Source organism: Eptesicus fuscus, chromosome 3 (assembly GCF_027574615.1).
Source record: "Eptesicus fuscus isolate TK198812 chromosome 3, DD_ASM_mEF_20220401, whole genome shotgun sequence".
Taxonomy (NCBI): domain Eukaryota; kingdom Metazoa; phylum Chordata; class Mammalia; order Chiroptera; family Vespertilionidae; genus Eptesicus; species Eptesicus fuscus.
Genome location: NC_072475.1, coordinates 58,134,920 through 58,157,935, shown reverse-complemented (window position 1 = coordinate 58,157,935; position 23,016 = coordinate 58,134,920). Strand labels below are relative to the sequence as shown.

At 42.1% G+C, this 23,016-nt stretch overlaps 2 protein-coding genes across 4 annotated transcripts in view; one reads left to right on the top strand and one right to left on the bottom strand.

The window, feature by feature from the left end:
* Positions 1 to 16,087, top strand: part of FAM162A (family with sequence similarity 162 member A) — a 35,463-nt gene extending 19,376 nt beyond the window's left edge. The window contains exons 2-6 of one of the 2 annotated variants that reach the window (XM_054713929.1): positions 4,266 to 4,388; positions 6,154 to 6,262; positions 10,476 to 10,584; positions 13,767 to 13,980; positions 15,828 to 15,900. In XM_054713929.1, the coding sequence (XP_054569904.1) occupies positions 4,266 to 4,388; positions 6,154 to 6,262; positions 10,476 to 10,584; positions 13,767 to 13,976 (551 nt within the window). In that variant the 3' untranslated portion in view covers positions 13,977 to 13,980; positions 15,828 to 15,900. Of the gene's footprint in view, positions 1 to 4,265; positions 4,389 to 6,153; positions 6,263 to 10,475; positions 10,585 to 13,766; positions 13,981 to 15,827 lie in introns of both variants that reach the window. The other variant, XM_008146667.3, reaches the window with a different exon arrangement.
* A 63-nt stretch (positions 16,088 to 16,150) lies between these two features.
* On the bottom strand, positions 16,151 to 20,796 carry WDR5B (WD repeat domain 5B). 2 transcript variants are annotated; one of them, XM_008146668.3, is made up of 2 exons: positions 20,723 to 20,796; positions 16,151 to 20,308 (listed from the first exon to the last, which is right to left on the bottom strand). In XM_008146668.3, the coding sequence occupies exon 2, from the start codon at positions 20,233 to 20,235 to the stop codon at positions 19,246 to 19,248; it is 990 nt and encodes a 329-aa protein (XP_008144890.1). In that variant the 5' UTR covers positions 20,236 to 20,308; positions 20,723 to 20,796; the 3' UTR covers positions 16,151 to 19,245. The 2 variants fall into 2 exon arrangements, with proteins under 2 accessions (XP_008144890.1, XP_028009189.1); XM_028153388.2 differs by lacking the exon at positions 20,723 to 20,796 and adding an exon at positions 20,400 to 20,432.
* Between the last annotated feature and the right edge of the window lie 2,220 nt (positions 20,797 to 23,016).

Genomic DNA, 23,016 nt, shown 5'->3' with positions numbered 1-23,016 from the left:
TCCCTAATAGCTAGTGAATTGAACATCTTTTCATATATCTGATGGCTTTTTGTATGTCGTCTTTTTTTCAGTCCTCACCTGAGAATATATCTATTGATTTTAGAGAGAAAGGAAGGGAGAGAGAAACATTGATTGGTTGCCTCCCATACGCACCCTAACCGGAGATAAAACCTGAAACTTAGGTATGTGCCCTGACTGGGATTCAAACCTGCAACCTTTTGGTGTACAGGAGGATGCTCCAGCCAACTGAGCCACCCAGCCAGAGCTTTATGTCTTGGGAGAGGTGTCTGTTCATGTCCTCTGCCCATTTTCAAATAGGATTGTTTGTTTGGTGTTAAGTTGTATGAGTTCTTTATATATTTTGTTTCTATTTTTTTTTTAATGTATTTTTATTGATTTCAGAGATGAAAGAAGAGAGAGAGAAAGAGGGAGGGAGGGAGGGGGAGAGAGAGGAAGAGGAAGAGGGAGAGAGAGAGAGAGAGAGAGAGAGAGAAACATCAATGATGAGAGAGAATCATTGCTCAGCTGCCTCCTGCACGCCCCACACTGGGAATGGAGTCTCCCATTCAGTTGGTTGCCTTTGTTTTGTTGTTGGTTTCTTTTGCTGTGCAGAATATTTTTAGTTGACTACAATCCCATTCATTTATTGTTGCCTTTACTTCCATTGCCTTTGGAGTCAAGTTCATAAAATGTTGTCTACGACCACAGTCCATGTGTATAGTACTTATGTTTTCTTCCATGTACTTTGTTTCAGATCTTATATGTAGGTCTTTGATTCATTTTGAATTCTTGTTCAAGGGGACCAACTGTAATCTAGTTTCATTTTTTTGCATGTGGCTTTCCAATTCTCCCAGCACCACTTATTAAAGAGACTTTCTTTTCTCCATTGTGTGTTTTGGCTCCTCTGTCAAAATTTATTTTCCCATATGTGGTTTTATTTCTAGGCTCTCAATTCTGTTCCATTGGTATGTGTGTCTGTTCTTCTGCCAGTACCATGCTGTTTTGATTGTCAGAGCTCTGTAGTATAATTTGAAGTCAGATAGTGTGATTCCTCCAGCTTCATTCTTTTCCCCTCAGGTTTGCTTTGCCTATTCGTGTACCTTTGTGATTTCATACAAATCTGGGAATTTTTAAAATTCTATTTCTTTAAAAAATGACATTGGGATTTTGATGGGTTATTGCATTAAATCTGTATATTGTTTGGGATAATTATGACCATTTTAACTATGTTGATTCTTTCATCCATGAACATGGTATATCTTTCCATTTCATTGTTATCTTTTTCATTTTTAATAATGCTTTGTAGGTTTCAGAATATAGGTCCTTCACATCTTTTGTTAAGTTTATTCCCAGGTTGTTGTTTTTTTTAATTGCAATTGCAAAAGAAATTTTTTTTTTATTTCTTTGTCTAAAGTTTCAATTTTAGTATATAGGAAAGCAGTGGATTTTTGTACATTAATTTGTATCCTGCAATTTTACTATATTCATTTATTGTTTCTAATAGTTTTTTGGTGGAGTCTTTAGTATTTTCTATATACAGAATCATGTCATCTGCAAAAAGTGATAGTTTTACTTCTTCTTTCCCAATTTGGATGCCTTTCATTTTTTTCTCTTGCCCAATTGCTCTGGCTAGGACTTCCAGAACTATGTTGAGTAAGAGTGGTGAGAGTGGGCCTCCTTTTTTTGTTCCTGATTTTAGAGGAAAAGATTTCCATTTTTCACCATTGAGTATTATAATGGCTAAGGGTTTGTCATATATGGCCTTTATTGTGTTGAGGTACTTTCCTTCTATACCCATTTTATTGAGTGTTTTTTTTAAAATATATTTTATTGATTTTTTACAGAGAGGAAGAGAGAGGGATAGAGAGTTAGAAACATCGATGAGAGAGAAACATCGATCAGCTGCCTCTTGCACACCCCCTACTGGGGATGTGCCCACAACCAAGGTACATGCCCTTGACCGGAATCGAACCCGGGACCCTTGAGTCTGCAGGCCGACGCTCTATCCACTGAGCCAAACCGGTTTTGGCATTATTGAGTGTTTTGATCATAAATGGATAGTGTATCTTATCAAATGCTTTTCCTGCATCTATTGATAAAATCATATGATTTTTATCCTTTTATTAATGTGGTATATTACATTGATAGATTTGTATATGCTGAATCATCCTTGTGCTCCTGGAATGAACCCCACCTGATCGTGATGTATTATTTTTTAATGTATTGTTGTATTCGATTTGCCAGTGTTTTGTTTAGGATTTTTGCATCCTTATTCATCAGAGATATTGGTCTGTCTAACCTTGAAATCTGACTTAAAATCAAAGTATGCTTCTTGATGGCAGTGCAGTAGGAACTACACAATGCCACCTTTGACATTTTGCTAAAAAAAAAAAATTCTAACTTGAATCTGATCAAAGCTCAAACATTTGTTTACAAGAAATAGAGAAGTTAGAATATGTTAAGCGACACTATGGGGATGCAATTAACAAAATCTCAAATGAGGGAAATTCTATAGAACTAATGACCTAGTTTCTTCAACAAATAAATCATACCAAAAAAGGAGGGGGCAGGCAGGCAGGGTGACCTACACAGGAAGCATCAACCATATTCAATGTGTGCACCTATTTAATAAACCAACTAAAAATATTATGAGCCCACACTGAATCATTATTTGACCAAAGTGTGATGATAACAAGGAATTATTGTTTAGTAATACAAAAAAAGTTATTGTTTGAAAAGTTATTTGATTTGAGGTGCATACTAAAATATTTATGGAAGAACTGACATGATGTTTGGGATTTGCTTTAAAATAATTAAGTAGGGGAGAAGGAGAGGGTGGGGTCCAGATGAAACTATTTATTGGCCATGTATTAATTGTTAAAACTGTGTGGTGAATACATGGAGTTTTGTAATACTACTCTATCGGTGCTTAGAACTTAGATTTAAAAAATTACCAACCTATATCTAGAGGCCCAGTGCACGAATTCATGCACATTGAAAGGAAATTAATTAGAAAGAAATATTTCAGAGACCAGGGAGGGACCGTGGGAGGGCTCCAGAGAGTGTCCAGCCCATCTCACCCAGTCCCGATTGGCCAGACCCCATCAGCAAGCTAACCTACCCATTGGAGCATCTGCCCCCTGGTGGTCAGTGTGTGTCATAGCGACTGGTCGAGCAGTCAACCGAATGGTTGGACACTTAGCATATTAAGCTTTTATATATATAGATACAGTTTTATATAGTTACTAGAGACCTGGTGCACGGCCCGGTGCAGGCCTGGCCTGTGGGGTTCGGGCCAAAACTAGCAGTCCGACATCCCCTGAGGGATGTAGCAATGCTGAAGCAGCAGGTGGCCAGGGAGGAACCCAAACTGGGGTTGGGTGCCACGCCACTCCTGCTCATCCCAGCCCCACTGCACCTGCTGCCGCTGGTTGGTAGCACTGCCGTGGAGGCAGGAGAAGCTCCTGCCACCAAAGCTGCACTCACCAGCCACATGCCCGGCTTCTGGCTGAGCAGCGCTCCTGCTGTGGGAGGGCACTGACCACCAGGGGGCAGCTCCTGCGTTGAGCGTCTGCCCCCTGGTGGTCAGTGTGCGTCATAGCAACCAGTTGTTCTACCATCCGACCGAAACTGACTCTCTGACATCCCCCGAGGGCCCCGGATTGCGTGAGGGGGCACAGGCCAGGCCAAGGGACCCCACCTGTGCACAGTTGGGGCCGGGGAGGGACACGGGAGGCTGGCCAGCCAGGGAGGGGCCATGGGAGGGCACCAGGGCATGTCCAGTCCGTCTCACACAGTCCCAATCAGCCGGACCCCAGCAGCAAGCTAACCTACTGGTCAGAGAGTCTGTCCCCTGGTGGTCAGTGCACGTCATAGCAAGTGGTTGAGTGGCCTTAGCATATCACTAGCATATTATGCTTTGATTGGTTGAATGGCCAACTGAATGACCGGACACTTAGCATATTAGGCTTTTATTATATAGGCCTATGAAAAGGCCTGTGAGAAGTACTTTTATAAAACTTACAGCTGATAAAATGTTTATGTTGTAAATTGCTAATTTTCTAATCAGCAACACATGTATCATGTATATTTTTAAATGATACCAAGCATAGCATCCCTATACATAGTATATGTAGCTTACATATAGAGTAGTATATTCATTTTCTAAATGAGTTTGTTAAATGAAATACATACTTTGTAGGCATTTCTCATTTGGAGACAACATCTGATTTTCTTTCTCTGAGACATTTTTCTCTCTTGTCTAGGAAATTGTTTTAGGTTATGTGAAAGAGATGCTTCCTCATCTGTAAGGCTCACCAGAAACTCTGATTGGAAGAGAATAAATGGATTTTGCACCAAACCCCAGGAAAGTCCAAAGCCTCCATCCCGTAAGTTTTCATTCCTTTTCCAGTTATGGACGAGGCAGCTCCCAAAGAGGAGGGCAATTTGGAATAAAAAATCCTAAAAGATGGTGGTCACCACATTATACCCTGTCACGTAGTTCAGGCCTCCAAATTGTACTGACATTGGCTGTGCTCACAGGTAGCAATTACTTCTTCATTTTCCTCATTTGTCATGTTTATTTCTTGCCTCAAAGATTGGATTGTCGCTTTTTGTAGGAGAATAGATGCACCAAAGTAAATAGTAGTCTGGAAATTAAAATGATCTTTTAAGGAACCCCAAAGGTGAACCAAATCAAGAAACGATGTTTTGGGTAAAATACAACCTGGGCTAAGGTCTGGCTTAGGCTTTCATTTCAGCCACGGTTAGTCCTATCCCTAACTCACACCCTTCTCACTCACCACTATAGGAAGAAGGAGCATAATTTACAAACTATAGGGTCCTAAGAACAATTTGCTTGTTGCTTCTTCATGGGACTATACTAGGGCCAGGCAGGTCTTGGTGAGTGGAAAGGAATCATACTCAAAATATATTTATCAGGAGCTTAAAATGTTTATACCCTTTGCCCTGGTATTTCACTTCTGGGCATGTAACCTAAGGAATAATCCCTACATATGGGAAAAGCTTTGAGTATAAAGATGTTTCCATTTTTTATAGATAATAGGAAAATGAGAAATAAATCTAAATGTCAAATACTCTATGAATGATTAATTATGTATGTCAGACCTAATTGATGAGATTATGCAGATGTTGGAAATGTTGCTTATAAATACCATGTACTAGCATGGGGAATGTTATAACGCTAATGAACCAGGCAGGATTAAAAATTTTACATTGTGTGTATCAATGTAAAATTAGCATGATACAGATATAGCATTAAACATACATATATACTTATGGGGATAGGCCTTAGGAAACACACCAAAATAAAAATATAGGGATTATGCTGTGACAAGACAATTAGGGATGATTTTTATCTTTTTCTTTTTTTCACACCTATACTTTCTTTTTTCACATCTATGCTTTCTTTTTTCACATCTGTACTTTCTGAATTGTCTTTAATGGATATATAGTGCTTAAAATGAGAAGGAAAAAATACTATAGTGACAGTTGTGCCAAATCCTGGAAGTTTTAGATTAAACTATAGGAGCACTATTTCTCTACTTCTAAACCTCTTTTCTCCCCTTTGGTTCTTTGGATGTTTTCCCTATTAACTTTCCTGTTCTTTTGCTGTTGCCTTCTGACGAAGTGAAAGGAACAGCATAAACAAAGGTATGGAGGTGGGAGTGAGTGTTAACAGGTAGGTAATAGTCAAGGAGGTCTGTCTGCAGTAGAGATGTAGGCAGCATGTGGCATTTGGATGAGATTATCTCCAAGATCCCTTCTAACCTTGACATTCTGTCATTCCCTAACCTTTTCTGCTCCTTATCTTCAGTGACTTCCCCTTTCTTAAAATGTCTTTTTCCTACAGTCTGTGGTTTTGTACCCTTCTTACTCAACTGCCTCTTTGGCCACTCCATTTTCTCCTGTCCCTCTTCTTGGGCCATTCCTGAGGTGCAGCCCTAGGCCTCTTCTCATCTTTATCACCCTTGCTGATGGTTATCTCTACTCCGGAATAGTTCATGAAACCTACACAAGTGGCAAAAATTCAGATTCAATAGATCTAAAATGGCACAAATAGCATTTTTTTGTTGCTAATTTTGAGAGTATTAATCTCACATAAGTAAGCGTCTCGTCTTGTTTTTCTCATAGAGACTTACAGCCACAGAGTGCCATTACACAAGCCTACGGATTGGGAGAGGAAGATCCTGATATGGGCAGGTCGCTTCAAAAAGGAAGATGAAATCCCAGAGACTATCTCGTGAGTGCCGACTCTAGGTTTGGAAGCAGCTTTGTTTCTCACTGATCTGTTTTAAAGGAAAAGCAGTTCCTTTGAGTCTATTTAAAACCTATCAACCCAATTTTAAAACAGTTTTCACTTCTTTCATTGGTGGTGTTGCTCAGTGGCTGGAGCATCGTCCTGTGCACCAAAGGAGTCTCGGGTTCGATTCCCCATCAAGGGCACATATCTGGGTTGCAGGTTCGATCCCTAGCCCCAGTCAGGACCTGTGTAGGAGGAAACCAGTGAATCAATCTCTCTCTCTCTCTCTCTCTCTCTCTCTCTCTTCTTTTTCTCTATTCCCCTCACTCCCTCCTTTCCACTCTCTAAAAAAGCAATGGAAAAAATACCCTCAGATGAGCACTTCTCTAAATGTTTCCTCTTTATCAAGTACCTGGGATAAAAACAGCTAGGATATCTCTCTTATCATTGATATGTCATGTAGTGCCTAGTGAATAGCATACTCTGAAGTCTACTGAGTTGATTTCTTCTCCTAGGTACAGGGACCAAACAGTAATGTTCACTCTTTTTAGGTTGTTTTAATCTAGGTGTATCAGTTTGGTACCAGTGACAATAACTATATTCTATACAATTCACTCAAGCCTTCAGACATAGGCATAAAAGTATTTAAAAGCAAAGTATTCTTTCTCTGGGATCCAGGAAAGAGTGCCTTCTGCCACCACCTTTGGGATCTTGGAACTTTTTCATAGTCTGTAGATGATGGGTACAGATTCCTCTAACCCAGGGTTTCTCAACCTCAGCACTGCTGACATTTTGTTGTTGAGGGCTGTCTTGTGTATTATAGGATATTTAAACAGCATCCATGTCCTCTTCACCTCGTATATGCCAGTAGCACTCATTAATGACAATCAAAAATGTCTCCAGCCTGACCAGTATGGCTCAGTGGTTGAGCATCAACCTATGACCCAGGAGATCAAGGTTGGATTCCTGGTCAGGGCACATGCCCAGGTTGTGGGCTCGATGTCCAGTGGGGTTGTGTAGGAGGTAGCTGATTCTCTCTCATCATTGATGTTTCTATCTCTCCCTCTCCCTTCTTCTCTGAAATAAATAAAAATAAATAAATAAAAATGTCTATATTGCATTGCCAATGTCCCCTGGGGGCAAAATCACCCCCAGTTGAGAACCATTACTGCACTGGTTGGTTGCATCTTGCTAACAGAGATTCTGAGAAATAGATGCCATCTCCCCCATGGGGCATCATACTCTTCCGAGACAGGGACTTGGGACAAAGCTCCTAGACAGTCCCTTCTAGCAAGAAAACTATTCCTGCACCTTCTGGTCTCTGGTTTCAAGTTATGATTGTGAAAGATCTGGGTTCATTTAGGGTATCTTTTTCCAGGAAGATAAGTAGTATTTGCCTTCTCTTTACAACAGCTTTAAAAAGGAGCCCTTCTGCTTCTGCATATCAAATTAAACAGCACATTCTTTTCAGCAGGAGAAAATTACTTCAGCAGGAAGTCCCTGGTCCTTCTTTGCTCAAGTGGCAGTGTGCTTTCCTGGGAAATATCAATGACATTAGTTTCTTGCTTATCCCAATTTCTTCCTAAAAATCCCAGCAGAAAACAAGCTGGTATATACCCGTGGCCCTAATAGGTGCTATGTAGACTTTGCTATGGAACACCTTCTTTAGTTCCCTTGTAGGTCCCTGGCCCTCAGATCACCTGAAGCCCAAAGTACTACCTAGTGAGTCACTCCAGAAGGCCTTTCTCTGAGCCCAGGCAACCATTTATCCTTGTGCTCTTAGTTCTGAACAGGCACTGCTTAACTTTCCATTGGTATTGGTCCCTGTAGAATGGAGGGTAATAACACAGCCTTATTTATGTGCATTTTACTTTTAAATGTTTCCTCAAATGTAAACTATATCACTTTTCATGAGGATCACAGCACATCAATTGGAAGTACCAATTTACATAAAATATTGTTAACATGCGTGGTTGGTGGGATCTTAGATGCTCTTTTTTTTTAATTGATTAAGGTATTACATATGTGTCCTTATCCCCCCCATTGTCCCACCCCCACTCATGCCCTCACCCCTCTGGTGTCTGGGTCCATTGGTTATGCTTATATGCCTGCATACAAGTCCTTTGGTTGATCTCTCCCCCTTACCTCCACCCTCCCCTACCTTCCCTCTGAGGTTTGAGCATCTGATTGATGCTTCTCTGTCTCTGGATCTGTTTATGTTCATCAGTTTATGTTGTTCATTATATCCCACAAATGAGTGAGATCATGTGATATTTATCTTTCTCTGACTTATTTCGCTTAGCATAATGCTCTCCAGTTCCATCCATGCTGTTGCAAATGGTAGGAGTTCCTTCTTAGATGCTCTTAATAAAGCAAGTCAGTGTCCGTAGCAGTTGTCCCTGGTTTCTCCCACCTGCAGGCGCAGCTTCAGTGCCTGGAGACTCCATCGCCACCTCACTGGGTCCCAGTGTATATGCTTTCAGGGAACTCCTTCCAAGCATTCTTTGTTATTAATCCTTTCCCAAGGATATTTTTTCTATTGATTTTTAAGAAGAGTAGAAGGGAGGGAGGGAGGGGGAGAGAGAGAAATATCGATGTAAGAGAGACACATCAATTGATTGCCTCCCACACGTGCCCCAACTGGGGCTGGGGAACAAACCTGCCACCCAGATACATGCCTTGACTAGGAATCAAACCCATCACCCTTCAGTGCATGAGCCAACATTCTACCACTGAGCCATACCAGCCAGGGCCCAAGCATTTTTTTTAAAAGACCTTTTTATTGATCTTTAGAGAGAGAGGAAAGGGAGAGAGAAAGAGAGAGAAAAGAAGAGGGAGAGAAACATCGATGTGAGAAACATTGATTGGCTGCTTCCTGCATGCCCCCATTAGGCATGTGTCCTGACCAGAAATTGAACTGGTGACCTCTTAGTTCATGGGTTGATACTCAACCACTGAGCCACAACAGGCAGGCGGACCAAAGCATTTTTAAAGTACTTTTTGTCCTTTGATTTCAAATGTAATTTATGTTTAAAACATGAGAAGGAAAAACAAAACAAAACATGAGCATGGGGGAAAAAATTAGCACTCCAATCCCATCAGCTAGAGATAATCACTTACTATTTATACTCCACTGAGTAGCTCGGTTCTTTATTCTGGGACCACTATAGGACTCCACATGCCCTACCCTGAAGCTCTATCAGACATTCAAGGTAATAGAACTTCAACCTACTGCCCACCTGCAGAATCACCAAGGTGAAAGGGCCTTTTCTTCAGACTCTCTTGTTTGGCCTCAGCTTTCACACAAGAATGATAATCTAATCCTCAACTTTCTGTTAAGGCACTTGGATCTGTATTCAGTGGACAGGTAAGAAGAGGCACTTGAGAAAGAGCTGAAGTTCACTGTCAATTTTAGTAAAACACTAGAGGCCCGGTGCACGAAATTCGTGCATGGGGGGGGGGGCGGTGTCCCTCAGCCCAGCCTGATTCACAGTCAGGGGCGTGCAGAAGGCAGCCAATCACTGATTCTCTCTCATCATTGATGTTTCTATCTCTCCTTCTCCCTTCCTCTCTCTGAAATCAATAAAAATATATATTTTTAAAAATATATAAAGGGGGTATTACTTAAAGGGTCTTTCTGCTGATCTAGATATTCTGAAATCTGTACCTGGTTCAAAGCAGAGAACAGAAATCTGGGTATAAAAAGCACATTGTTTAACTCTCTCCTGTGTTTGTTTTCTTCTGAATTGTGCTTTGTGTGGAAACTTATGAGATTCATTATAGTATCTGTCAGAATGTTCAGCTAATCATTATATCATATAATATCCTCTTGAGAACCTCAAGGAGAAACAGCTACTGATTTCAATTTTAGCACTGACTACTAATGTGAAACTTTTGAGAGCCAAAATCAGGGCCCACCATAGCAAGCATAAATTCATATGCCTCGCCTTTTTTGTTCCTGACTTCACTTCCTATCTTTACACTTCTCCCTTTTTTCTACTTTAAATTTGTGCTATCTCACTGTATTTTATATATAAAGTGAGTTGTGAAAATGCCCCATCCTCCCTAAAGTCCTACAAGATTTCCAGGCCCTATCTCCTTTTTCATATTTATAGGCACCACTGCACTTCTGATTTGTGGTATACAAAGCTTTATATCCTGCTGGCAACTTCAGAAAGTTAACTTTTCTCTCATGATCTCATTGTATTATTAGGTTTGAGATGCTTGATGCTGCAAAGAACAAGCTCCGGGTGAAGATCAGCTATGTAATGATTGCCCTGACAGTGGTGGGATGCGTCTTAATGGTTATTGAGGGCAAGCAGGTGAGAGAGGACTTCCTATCTCTTGTTTGTTTTCCACAAAGGGCCTATGGGAAATCAGGGATTGACTCTCATATTTATTCTTTTGAGAAGAAGAGGCTGCTTTTATACAAGAAATGATAAGAAACAAAGATATAGTAGGGCCAAACCTAAGATCATGCCTGGGGATAAATAGCAAATCCTAACTTTGGCAAGGGGAAGGACTAAGTTAGTTTTCTGTAAAGTAAAAAGTATTTATCAATCCCCAGATGTCATAAATAATGTAAAACAAGAAATATGACACTGGCAGATTTAATGATAGCTCCGTGCATGTCTATAAAGCACTCTTAGTACATGGATTTATTTATCCTCATTCTAACTGCCTTAATCCTGGTGAGCAGTCTTATCACAGTTCTCTACTTCAAGCTCAGCCAAGCTGGTCATATATCTGAAGACCACAGATCCTAAGCAGTACATAGGAATTCAAGCCCATAAATTTTTGTTTAAACATAGATAATTATTAATAGCAATCACTAATTGAATACTTTGCTGTTGTCTCATTTGAACCTCATAAAACTGCAAGATCAATACTATTATTAAGACCTCATTTCCAGCTGAGAAAACATAGCTTAGGAAGGTCATGCATCTCCTTAATGGCAGAGCCACAATTTGAACCTAGACTTAATTGAGGTGATATTAAAATTGCTCCCACTTATTGAGTGCTTATTATAGAACAGGCATTGTTAAACTCATTTATTTACCACAGTAACCCTAAAAGGTAGGTTCTCTTGTTATTTGTGTTTTATAAAAGAACATGAAGCCTAAAAAAAAAAAATAAAATAAAATAAAAATAAATAAAAGAACATGAAGCTTAAAAGGTGTTAAATAATTTTCCCAAAGTCACATAGCTAATCTACACTAATAAAAGAGAAAGATGCAAATTGACCATACCTTTGCGATCACCAGCCAATCAGGAGTGAGTATGCAAATTAACCCAACAAATATGGTGAGTTAATTTGCATACACAGGCCCCAGCAGCCAGGGGTGGGATGCTTGCTGGGCCTCTGGGCAGCATGGGAAGGCGGAAAGGCAGTTCCAGGGCCTGAGCCAAAGCGGTGCCAGCAGCCCGAGGAAGGAAGGCCCATTCTTGCACGAATCTTCATGCATCGGGCCTCTAGTAAGAAGATAAAAATTGAGAACCAAGTATGCAAGTCATCAAACTTTATATATACTATCCTGTGATTAAAATATAGTTTTATAAGTAGCAGCACGGTCAAGCCCTTATTTTAATACTGTGTCTAATTCTGTGTTTCACAGTTTACATGTGGAAATGGATGTCTTGTATCTATTATCAGATATTTAAATTTTTTTTCTACAAACTCAGAGGTAACTGACCTCCTTCTCCCAAGGGTCTAGAGTAAAAGGAAAGGGACTTACAGCTCTCTTTAGTGTTGGAATGTTAAATATTGTTAGGCTGACGTTCTGGGAGCAAGAAGGGCAGTGTGCAGACCTGGATAAAGTTCTTTTGACAACTCTTCCTGCCCCACTTCAGTTTTTCTTCTATCTCCCTCTTTGACCTCTCATGCTTATTTCTGACTGAAATCTGCAGAAGTAGATGAACAGGACATAGGGGTTTCTAGAACTCTTTATATGTGAAATTACAGATATAAGAAAATGCTACCTTATATGGTGGTAGTATCATTTATTTGGTATAAAAAGTTTGGTCTGTTAATATAAGCTTCACATATAATGTAACAGGTCACAGGGAGGGAAGCAAGGGAAGAGGATGGTTGCCTCTCCCCCACTGTTGTTTGCTCTTTAAGGATGGAGTTGTAGGATAGACACTGCTGGAAGTCATCAATGATAGTATTTAGTAAACTCTGGGATCCCCAAAGCTGAATGGTTTTTGGTATGAAAGAATACAAATGAGTAGGAGAAGGAAAAAATGGTAGCAACAAAAAAAAGTAAAAGGAGAAGAAAGGAATAAAAATGAGAACATGTTTAATACTAAAGGGAGGGAAAAGGGAAAGACAAAGGAATCCTAATATATAAAAACCCTGCGTCGTAACAACCCGTAATGACCAAGGCTCGACCAACTGGAAGTCCAGTCAGAACCAAATCTGAGTCAACTGTGAGGAGCCAATGGCTGCCTAGGAGGCAGAGCTTGAACGCTGACTGGCATAGAAACTGACCAATCAGAACCAAATCTGGTCAACTCTGAGGAGCCAATGGCTGCCTAGGAGGCAGAGCTTTTGACGCTGACAGGCATAGAAACTGACCAATCAGAACCAAATTGGCCAGCAGAGGAGGGCAGTTGGGGGTGAGATCAGGCCTGCAGGGAGGGCAGTTGGGAGCAAGATCAGGCTGGCAGGGGAGGGCCGTTGGGGGTGAGATCAGGCCGGCAGGGGAGGGCAATTGGGGGCAACCAGGCCTGCAAGGGAGGACAGTTGGAGGCAAGATCAGGCCAGCAGGGGAGGGCATATGGGGGCGAGATCAGGCCGGCAGGGGAGGGCAGTTGGGGGCAACCAGGCCAGCAGGGGAGGGCAGTTGGGGGCGAGATCAGGCTGGTAAGGGAGAGCAGTTGGGGGTGAGATCGGGACGGCAGGGGAGGGCAGTTAAGGGCGATCAGGCAGGCAGGCAGAGACAGGGGTGATCAGGCAGGTAGGCAGAGGGGTTAGGGGCAATCAGGCAGGCAGGCAGAGGCAGTTAGGGGCGAGCAGGCAGGCAGGCATATTAGGAGCCAGTGGTCCCTGATTGCATGAGGGCCTAAACTGGCAGTCGAACATCCCCCAAGGGGTCCCCGATTGGAGAGGGTGCAGGCTGGGCTGAGGGAACTCCCCCACTCCGTGCACAAATTTCGTGCACCGGGCCTCTAGTTTATACATATAAAGAGGTAATATGCTAATTTGTCCATGACGGTGTCCCCGTAATGATCAACTTGTATATTGATGCACACACAGCAGGGGGTGGGTGGCTGGAGCCAAGTTCCCGGGAGTCTGAGGAGACTGCCTGACAGGAGCCCAGACTGCAAAGAAGTAAGAGGAAGTGGCCATAGGGAGCTCTTCCAATCCCCCTGCATGGACACCCTACCTCAGCCCCCGCACCCACAGGGGGACAGGGAGGCTGACCAGATGGGGAGAAGACGCAGCCTTGGGGGTAGCTGCATCCCACACCTCCAACTCCCGATCTCTTCCCCACAATAATAGCATGTCGGCAACCACCCATCAGCACCCCTGGGGCCGAGCACGCCTCTCTTCCATACAACTCCAGACCCGGGTGGAGGCAGGCCTGAGCAGCTCCCCAGGGTGAGACCCTTCTCCCTGACAGCAGCAGCACCGTCTCCGCTAAACCCACCCGCCTGGCTCTGCCCTGGCCCAGCCCCCACTCCACTCCAGGAGATTGGAGCCCCACCCTGAGCAGGTACAGCTGCAAAACAGCCAGGTACAGTTTAAAAAATGGCGCCTAGCAGGAAGGTTTGACAGTTACTCCCCCTTCAGCCTCGCTGCCCCCCTAACTCCCTGCCCCCTGTCAGCGCCTCCAGGGACAACCACCGCTACAGGGCTGCTGGCCAGAGCCTGCCCCTCTGAGGCTTGCAGAACCCTCTACAAAGCTTCCATAACTACAGTCTCAGGAAACAATCATGCCCTCCTCCCCTAGTCAGCACCTGCTACCTGTGAGGGTACCCGGTCTTAAAAATAACAATCCCTTCCCATTTAGACATCACTTACTTGATGAAACATTTCTACATTTATTAGCTCAGAACCTCCTCATGACAACCCTGCGAGGTAGGCGGAGAAGAGATTACAATTCCCATGGTATATGCCTATGTATTCAGAAATGAAGCTCAGAGAGGAAAAGTGTCAAACCCACTGGTTCCCCAGGTGCAGCACATGCCCCACGGGGGGGGGGGGGGGGGGCAATTTTATTTTAAGTGGGGGAAATTCGAGAATGAGTTAACAGTGATTTTTTTTTTTGCATTTCTTATGGTTCTAGGGGGGCCTCATCTACAGTGTATCCTACATAATAAAAGGCTAATATGCAAATGACCGAATGGTGAAATGAGTGGTCACTATGATGCGCGCTGACCACCAGGGAGCAGACACTCAATGCAGGAGCTGCCCCCTGGTGGTCAGTGCACTCCCACAGGGGGAGTGCTGCTCAGCCAGAAGCCGGGCTCATGGCTGGCGAGCACAGTGGCAGTGGTGGGAACCTCTCCTGCCTCTGTGGGAACGCTAAGGACTCTGAGAGGGAGCAGGCTAGACTGAGGGACACCCCCACCCACCCCAGTGCACAAATTTTCGTGCACCGGGCCTCTAGTAAATTATTAGAGAAGAAGAGAGACAAGAAGATTTAAAGAATGAGGCCAGAAAGGAAGATAAGTGCTTGAATGGATGGACTGATGGACTGTGAAGCAGTAGAAGAAGCAGAAGTCACATGGAAGGGACTTCTGTGCCCAGTGTGCATACACTAGATCGATCGATAGCTAGGGCCACTAAACCATCAGTCAGACTGTGAGAGGGCACAGGCCAGGCTGAGGGACCCCACCCCAAGTGCCCAAATTTTGTGCACCGGGCCTCTAGTCTATACTAATAAAAGCGTAATACGCTAATTAGATCGGATGTGTCCCGGACATCCTTCCGGACAAAGCCACAGCGGCTCGGCGGCTGCGAGGGCCGGGGCTCAGGGCGCCACCACAGCTGTGAGGCCCAGGGTTCAGGCACAGCTCAGCGGCTGCGAGGGCCGGGGCTCAGGCAGTTGTGAGCCCCGGCGGCTACACAACCCGGGGCTTAGGCAGCTGTAAGCCCAGGTGTTGAGAGGCCCGGGTCTCAGGCAGCCGTGGGCTCAGGCAGCCATGAGCCCCGGTGGCTGGGAGGCCTGGCGCTCAGGCAGCCGTGGGCGTAAGCCATCAGTAGGACATGCCCTGAGGGCTCCCAGACTCTGAGAGGGAGCAGGCTAGACTGAGGGACACCCCCACCCACCCCAGTGCACAAATTTTCGTGCACCGGGCCTCTAGTAAATTATTAGAGAAGAAGAGAGACAAGAAGATTTAAAGAATGAGGCCAGAAAGGAAGATAAGTGCTTGAATGGATGGACTGATGGACTGTGAAGCAGTAGAGGAAGCAGAAGTCACATGGAAGGGACTTCTGTGCCCAGTGTGCATACACCAGATCGTTCCATTCTTGTACTGCTGTCGCTAACCTGCGGCTATGTGACATCATTCACAAATGGGCATAAATAATTTCTTGTTCAAATTTGTTTCATTTTAGGCTGTCAAAAGACACGAGTCTTTAACAAGCCTGAACTTAGAAAAGAAAGCTCGTCTGAGAGAGGAAGCTATGAAGGCCAAAACAGAGTAACTGAGGTATTCATGTTGGCTGGATTTTGAAAATCCAAGAATAATGTGTCAGCAACAAGCTTGTCTTAAAAGAATGTGGTATGAGGATCCATTTCATACAAGTTATGGTTTGTACAAACATACCATTTCCCCATTTCTATTCTAGAGGTACAAATAAATTTTCTTAAATGACTTGTCTAATTTCATGGCTTTGATCCAGGTTAAATGCATCCTCTCAACTTTTTTGATTAAATGAAATGAGACAACTTATTTTGACTTAAATATTAACTCTTTCGAGTCAGGTTCTATATCATACTTTACTTCCCATTACCAAAGTGACCTCTCCCCTGAAGCCAAAATGGCTTTTTTCTGTATTTCTCTCTCTTATTTGTATTCCTTTCTGGGGAGATAAGGAAGGCCAGCTGAGTACACTGCCCAAGTGCATCTTAGAGAGCTAACCTCCTCAAGTGCCATGGTTCTTCTCAGAGCCCTGGAAAGCAGACAGACCACACGTTGCCATTCTGGGGTGTGCTGGCATAGAGGCTTTTAGGAGCACAGTCCTTGAAAATGTCCTAGCAAGGTGATGATAATGATCTTGCCACAAGTTTCTGAGGACTTTGAAATCCTAGCATCATTGAATTGCTTGGGACCAGCAGTCACCTCTTCTGCTCCATGGCTTAGAATTCCTAACTGGTCCTTGTCCTGCTGCCTTTACACTAAACTTCTCAATTATGAAAGTCTATCAAATGCATTTTCTTTTTTTTTTTTCTTTTTAATATATTTTGTTGATTTTTTACAGAGAGGAAGGGAGAGGGAGAGAGAGTTAGAAACATTGATGAGAGAGAAACATCTATCAGCTGCCTCCTGCACACCCGCTACTGGGGATGTGCCTGCAACATGCCCTTGACCGGAATCGAACCCGGGACCCTTCAGTCCACAGGCCGACGCTCTATCCACTGAGCCAAACCGGTATGGCACAAATGCATTTTCTTATTAGGTTGCATTTGCACCTGGTATATATCTCACTTTGACTGGGATGCTAAGCTGTCTCATATTTAGGTATAGATGATGATTTCTATTTTAAAGTCATTTATTCTCTCACAAATAATAGTGGATGACAAGTCCTCACAGCCATCTTAATCTGTTTGGTCTCATAAGAGGGTTATAGCAGATTAAAATGCAGCTGTTCGGGAACTTGGCTTAATAAAATGTAATACATCAGTTTACCTAGAGCTTTGTAACTATCTGATGTTAATGATGTTTGTCTATAAATTTTATTTTAGAATAATTTGACCATAGCTTCTTTTTAGATACCAAATTCTTTTATTTTTATCACTTCAAAATTTACTATCAAAAAGCTCTGTTTCTTACACATTTTAGATTAGTTTATTATTTTGGAACATTTATGTTACATCTTACCTAAACCAATGTTCTAAATATGGGTAAATTTTAATGTACTTCTTTTAAAAATAAGTAATCTTTCTTCATAGAACAATACCATTTTTAATTTCTAAAGTAGCATTTTAAAGTGTTGTATCTTGGAGAGTTATTGTAATAAAAATGTTTCCTTAAACCAAAGCTCACATATGCAACAAGAATACACACAATCTTTTCTCATTTTGTGTCATTTTTCTGTTCAGTAGCTTATAGTGACTACCTCTTTATGGATTAAATACAAATTTCTTGGCCAGAATTTCAGACCTGCCCCTATCTAATCTCACTTCTCCCAGTACCCTCACATACTAACTTCTCAGCAGTCATACCCTACTAGTAACTTTTATTATCTTATGTTCTTCAGAACTTGTAAAGCAATTCAGATTTAATGAGCACTAGTATAAAATATTGTAGAACACAAAAGAAGACAGTTTTGCTCTTGATACTTTCAATTAAATTACTGTTGTACTATCTTTTGCTTAATTTCTAGATTTTTTTTTTCATGTTTACCCTGTCTCTATAGGTAGTGGGCAGAAACCATTTTCCATTTTGTATGTTATATAAGCCTTCATTGAATAAAGTTAAAATGTGAGATTATACTCAGATACAACAAAAATAATAGTATGGGGAATTGATTCCAAAAAGTTAGTGAAAGCAGGCAAGGAATAAATTAAGTGCTGGTGATATAATTCATTGTCATTCATCAAACATTACTTGAGTCTCTTCTATATACAAAAACTGAGAATACAAAGATCAATAGTATAACATATTTCTTGCCTCCACAGAACACATAATATACTGGAAACATGGCCTATGAAACCATTACAATACAAATTGATAAGTGATATATTTTGAACTTTAATAACAAAATGATAGAAATAGCAATAGCCCTTGCTGGTTTAGCTCAGTGGATAGAGCATCAGCCTTTAAATTGAAGGGTCCTGGGTTTAATTCCAGTCAAGGGCACATGCCTCGGTTGCTCAATCCCCAGTAGGGGGCGTGCAGGAGGCAGCTGATCAATAATTCTCTTATTGATGTTTCTATCTCTCCTCCCTTCCTCTCTGAAATCTGAAATCAAATATATTTTTTAAAATAATAATAAAAATGCTTTCTTTTCAAAAAAAGAAATAGCAATAAAACCTAACTCAGCTGCCAACTGTGGTTGGAGCCAGACAGGCAGTGATGGCTCCACAAAGTGCTGATTTCTGAACTAAGTTTGAAGCATGGATAGGAAGTAGTGAGTCAGTCACATAATGCAAGAGAGCAGCCTCACCATTCCAACATTTAACTTGTTTGAAAATCAGGAGGGCACAACCTGACAAGCCATCTAGGGGTCCTTCAGTAAAATGCCATTTATAATGTTTTAGACTCTCAGAACAAACCTAACCATGACTTATTTTTCCCAATTAAGGTCTTGATTCCATAGACTATTTCATGTCCCATTTGGTAGGCTATCACTTTGTGTGAGTGGTGCCTGACACACATCTCCAGTCCAACACCATCCCAGGCTTATGCTCTTATTCATCTGATCTCCCAAACCAAAAACCTTAGAGTTATTCCAAACTCCTTTGCTCTCCTCATTTAATTAATCATTCTGTCTTGTGAATCTTCTAAATATTCCTCAAATATACCAATCCTTTAGAATAGTCATTGAGAAGAATAGGATGGAAATCTATTCAAGGACAGACACAAGAGATTAATAACAAACTTCAAGATTTAAAGTCAGAAGCCCTGGGTTCTAGACTTGCTTTTCCAACTGTCTTACTTTAAAAATTTAGGTTATAGGTCTTAAAATCTTATATAATTCAAGACAATGTTAAGAAGAAATACAAAACCATGCCAAAATTAAGATAAATCATCTTTTAAAATATACAACTTTTTGCCAACTTGGCTCTACTACTTGATTTCTAAAGGGTTTAGTAGTTACTTATCCACAGTTTAATTGTTTTGTCATTTCCTAATGCTGCTGATGCAATGATATTTTCTGTAGGATGACAAGCTACTGAGATTACGACATCTGTATGACCTTGTAATTTCTGTACAATCTCTTTAGTCTGAAGGTTCCAAATGTAAACTAGGTTATCCTCTGAACCAGACACAATCCACTTCCCACCAGTAACTGAAAAATTGGCAAATATGCAGTATTTCTCATTTTTATGACCAGTGTATGTCTTCAGGCATCTGCCTCTGCTATAATCCCATAGTTTAAGAGTATTATCCAAAGTTGCAATGAGAATGTATTTACCATTTGGAGAAAATTTTACAAAAGAGACAGGAGGGTTATCGTCATCAACAAGTGTTTTTAAACACTGACCTGATGCAGCATCCCAGATTCTACAGATGCCATCGTAACTACCTGACGCTATCAAGGACCCATTACAACTAAAATGAACAGCAGAAACTGGGTCAGAATGAGCAGACAAAGTCTTGAGGCACTTGCCTGTTTTCACCTCCCATATTTTCACACTCTCATCAAAAGATCCTGAAATTATGAGGTTGGATGGTGGATTGAAATTACAGCAAAACACATAATTACTGTGCCCCTCCAGCGTTTTCAAGCATTTTCCTGATCTCACATCCCAAATCTTTAGAGTTTTATCATCTGAGGCAGAAACAAGACGACTGGAATCTGATGACCAGTCAACATCTGATATTTCCAGACTGTGACCATGAAGTATTTTCTCCTTTTTTCCATCATAGGCTCCCCAAATTATAATTACTTTGTCAGCAGAAGAACTTGCTAGCCACTCTCCATTAGGACTAAACTTAACTGATGATACTGCTTCCATATGTCCCACAAGAGTACATCTGAGAGCATAGTTTGGCTTTTCATACACTTGTTTGCTCTGATTGGCTGATGAGGTGAGGGCTGACGCTGCTTTGGCATCTGATTCCTTTGTTGCCATGGCTTTGAAGCTCCAAGTCACTAGGTTGGCTCAGCGTCCGGTCCTGAACCAGGCAGCCCAGTATTTTGATTTTCTGCCCAGCAAAATGAAGATTAAAACATTAGATTATTAGACTCAAAAATAAACGGTCTTTAGTGATAATTTCTGGATCATTTTTAAATTACCATATACACATGGCTTGGGCCACTTGTTTTTCCTCACTTCCTTCTGTAAACAAATACTTGAGAAATATTATTAAAAAGTCCCATGTGCTGTCAGCAAGTAAGGTATTAATGTTGGGTATGTTGTGAACGTACACAGGCGTCCAAAGTGGCGCGGGGCCGGGCAGGGCGCGGGGAAATCTATATAAACTATTTTTCACGGCCCCTCCCCCCAGTTGGACAGGTCTGAGAACACTGAGCAACCCTACCAGTCTGGCAGAGTTTAGGTACTTTAGCATGAATGCATCACCGCTTTAAACAGAAGATTTCAGAAGCTAAGAGAAAACCTGCGTAATCGCCGTTATTTGAGGCCCAGCCTGCCGACTGCATTCCACAGATACAAACGGGTCCTCAGCGCCGCGTCAATCGCTAAAACAGCCCACCGGACGCTGAGCGCATGCGCAGAGGGAGCCACCTCCTACTTCCGAGTTCAGGTGACCAATGGGAGAAGCCCTCGTGCGCTTGCGCAAAAAAGGGAAGCGGTTTCCTTCCGGTCTTCTTTGCCCCCGCCTTCTGCACGAAGTACGCAATGTCTTCTTAATCCAGGGGACAGGATTGTTCCAGGTTTGACGGGCTAGAGTGGAAAGCAGTGAATATGACAAAAACATTTGTTTCTTTTTACAAACCGTGTCACAAGTAAAGACTGCATTTTCCGATGCCTTTAGCCGCAGGGTTAAGCCCACAGTTGGGACGTGAGCTGCCCAGACAGTGCGCGTTTGGGAAATGTAGCCAAGTCTCGTGTACAGCAAGGCTGCAAAGAGGCCAGGGGAGCGAAGCGACTTCTGGTTTTAAAGTTTTCCCTAAAAGCCATGGCCGGATTGCTCAGTCGGTTAGAGCGTCATCCCTATGCACCAAGGTGACAGGTCCAGCCAGGTCTGGGCATATGACAGGAATCCACCCCTGGCCTGTGTGTTTCATTGTTTGAGCGTGGACCTATGAACTAGGAGGTCACCGTTGGATTCCGGTCAGGGCAGGTTGTGGGCTCAATACCCAGTAAGGGGGCGGGGGAGGGGGGGATGGGGGCAGGAGGCAGCCAATGAATGAATGATTCTCTCTCATGGATGTTTCTCCCTTCCTCTCTGAAGTAAATAAAAATATATTTTAAAAATAATAAAAAAGAATCAACCATTGTAAGTGGAACAACAAATTGATGTCTGTCTCTTTCCTCCTCCCCCTCCCTCTTTCTCTAAAATCAATCAATAAAAATAAATAATGAAGTTTCCCCTAAATATTTAGAAAAGGATAAAAGAATATATTAGGGGCCTTTAAATGTCATTGCTCAGAGAGCATGATCTGGTAGTGCTGGGGTAAATGAGCAAACATTTAAGGACTTCCTTATACAGTAGTTTAAGCTTCCAAAGAAAATTAAGGAAAGTTCAGATCAGCATAGGTGCTTGAGACAGAAAAGGGACAAAGAAGTTAGTGGAATGGAGTAAGAAATGTGTACGGTTACTTCTAATTAGACTTTAGAGAGTTTACCCCATTTTAAGAAATGAGTAATGGTCATGAAAGTATTACCTGAACGATACATGTTTTTCAGATGTAATTACACTCTTTAAACAAAAATAGGTTTACAAAAAAAAACACAAAAAAACTGGTAATTTCTCCAATCCTTTTATTGTTCAATAATGAGTGCCTGAGAGAGTCATCAAGTATTCTGTTTTAAATTGTTTTCCCCATAGCCCAGGAGGCAAATATCCTTCATGTTTTCTGTTGAGAATTAAAATATTTAAAAACAAAGTGTTTCCTATCTTATAAGGGACTCGAGGCCCAGTGCACAAAATTTGTGCATGGGTAGTGTCTCTAGCAGCTGCCGGCCTACCTTCCCCCAGCTGCCTGCTGCTACCACCTGCCGGGGCCTGCCTTTGCACTGGCCTTGGCCTGGTGCCACCCGCTCACCTGCTCCACCATCCTGCCTTGGTCCCACTCTTCTCTGGGCCCATCAGGGCGGGCAGCACCTCCACTGCCACGGCTGCCAGCGCCACATTACCAACGCCAACCATGGTCTGTGCTGCCCCTGGTGGTCAGTGCACATCTAACTGCCAGTCAGTGGAACTCCCGCCCATGGGGACAATTTGCATATTAGCCTTTTATTATATAGGATAATTGGTACAACAGCACAATTATATCACCTATAATAATCATCACCTATAATAATCAACTATAGTAAAAACCTCAACACTTTAAGACCCTACTACTTTAGTTTGGAAATTATACAGGAATTGCACAAATGCTTTAGTCTTAGCTAGTCCAAATCAATAAGATAAACATATTTTTTTCTTCTAGATAAACATCTTTAAAATGTTTGGAGCTTCCATTTATACACATTATGGTTCTTCAAGAACTACCATGGACCTCCCTTCTGAAACATTTTTAAAAGACAACACGTTTTCACTGTAATGTATCTTAAAGTTCAAATCTGATTAAACTCTGCCTCCTCCCTCTCCTATCCTCCTCCCATTAGCCTAGATTAGTGTGATTGTTGCTGGGAAACTTAGAACCATTTTAAATTCTGCATCAATTGAAATTATTTCCATTGTAATTAATTCATTAAAAATAAATTTCAAAGTACTTCAGGAGA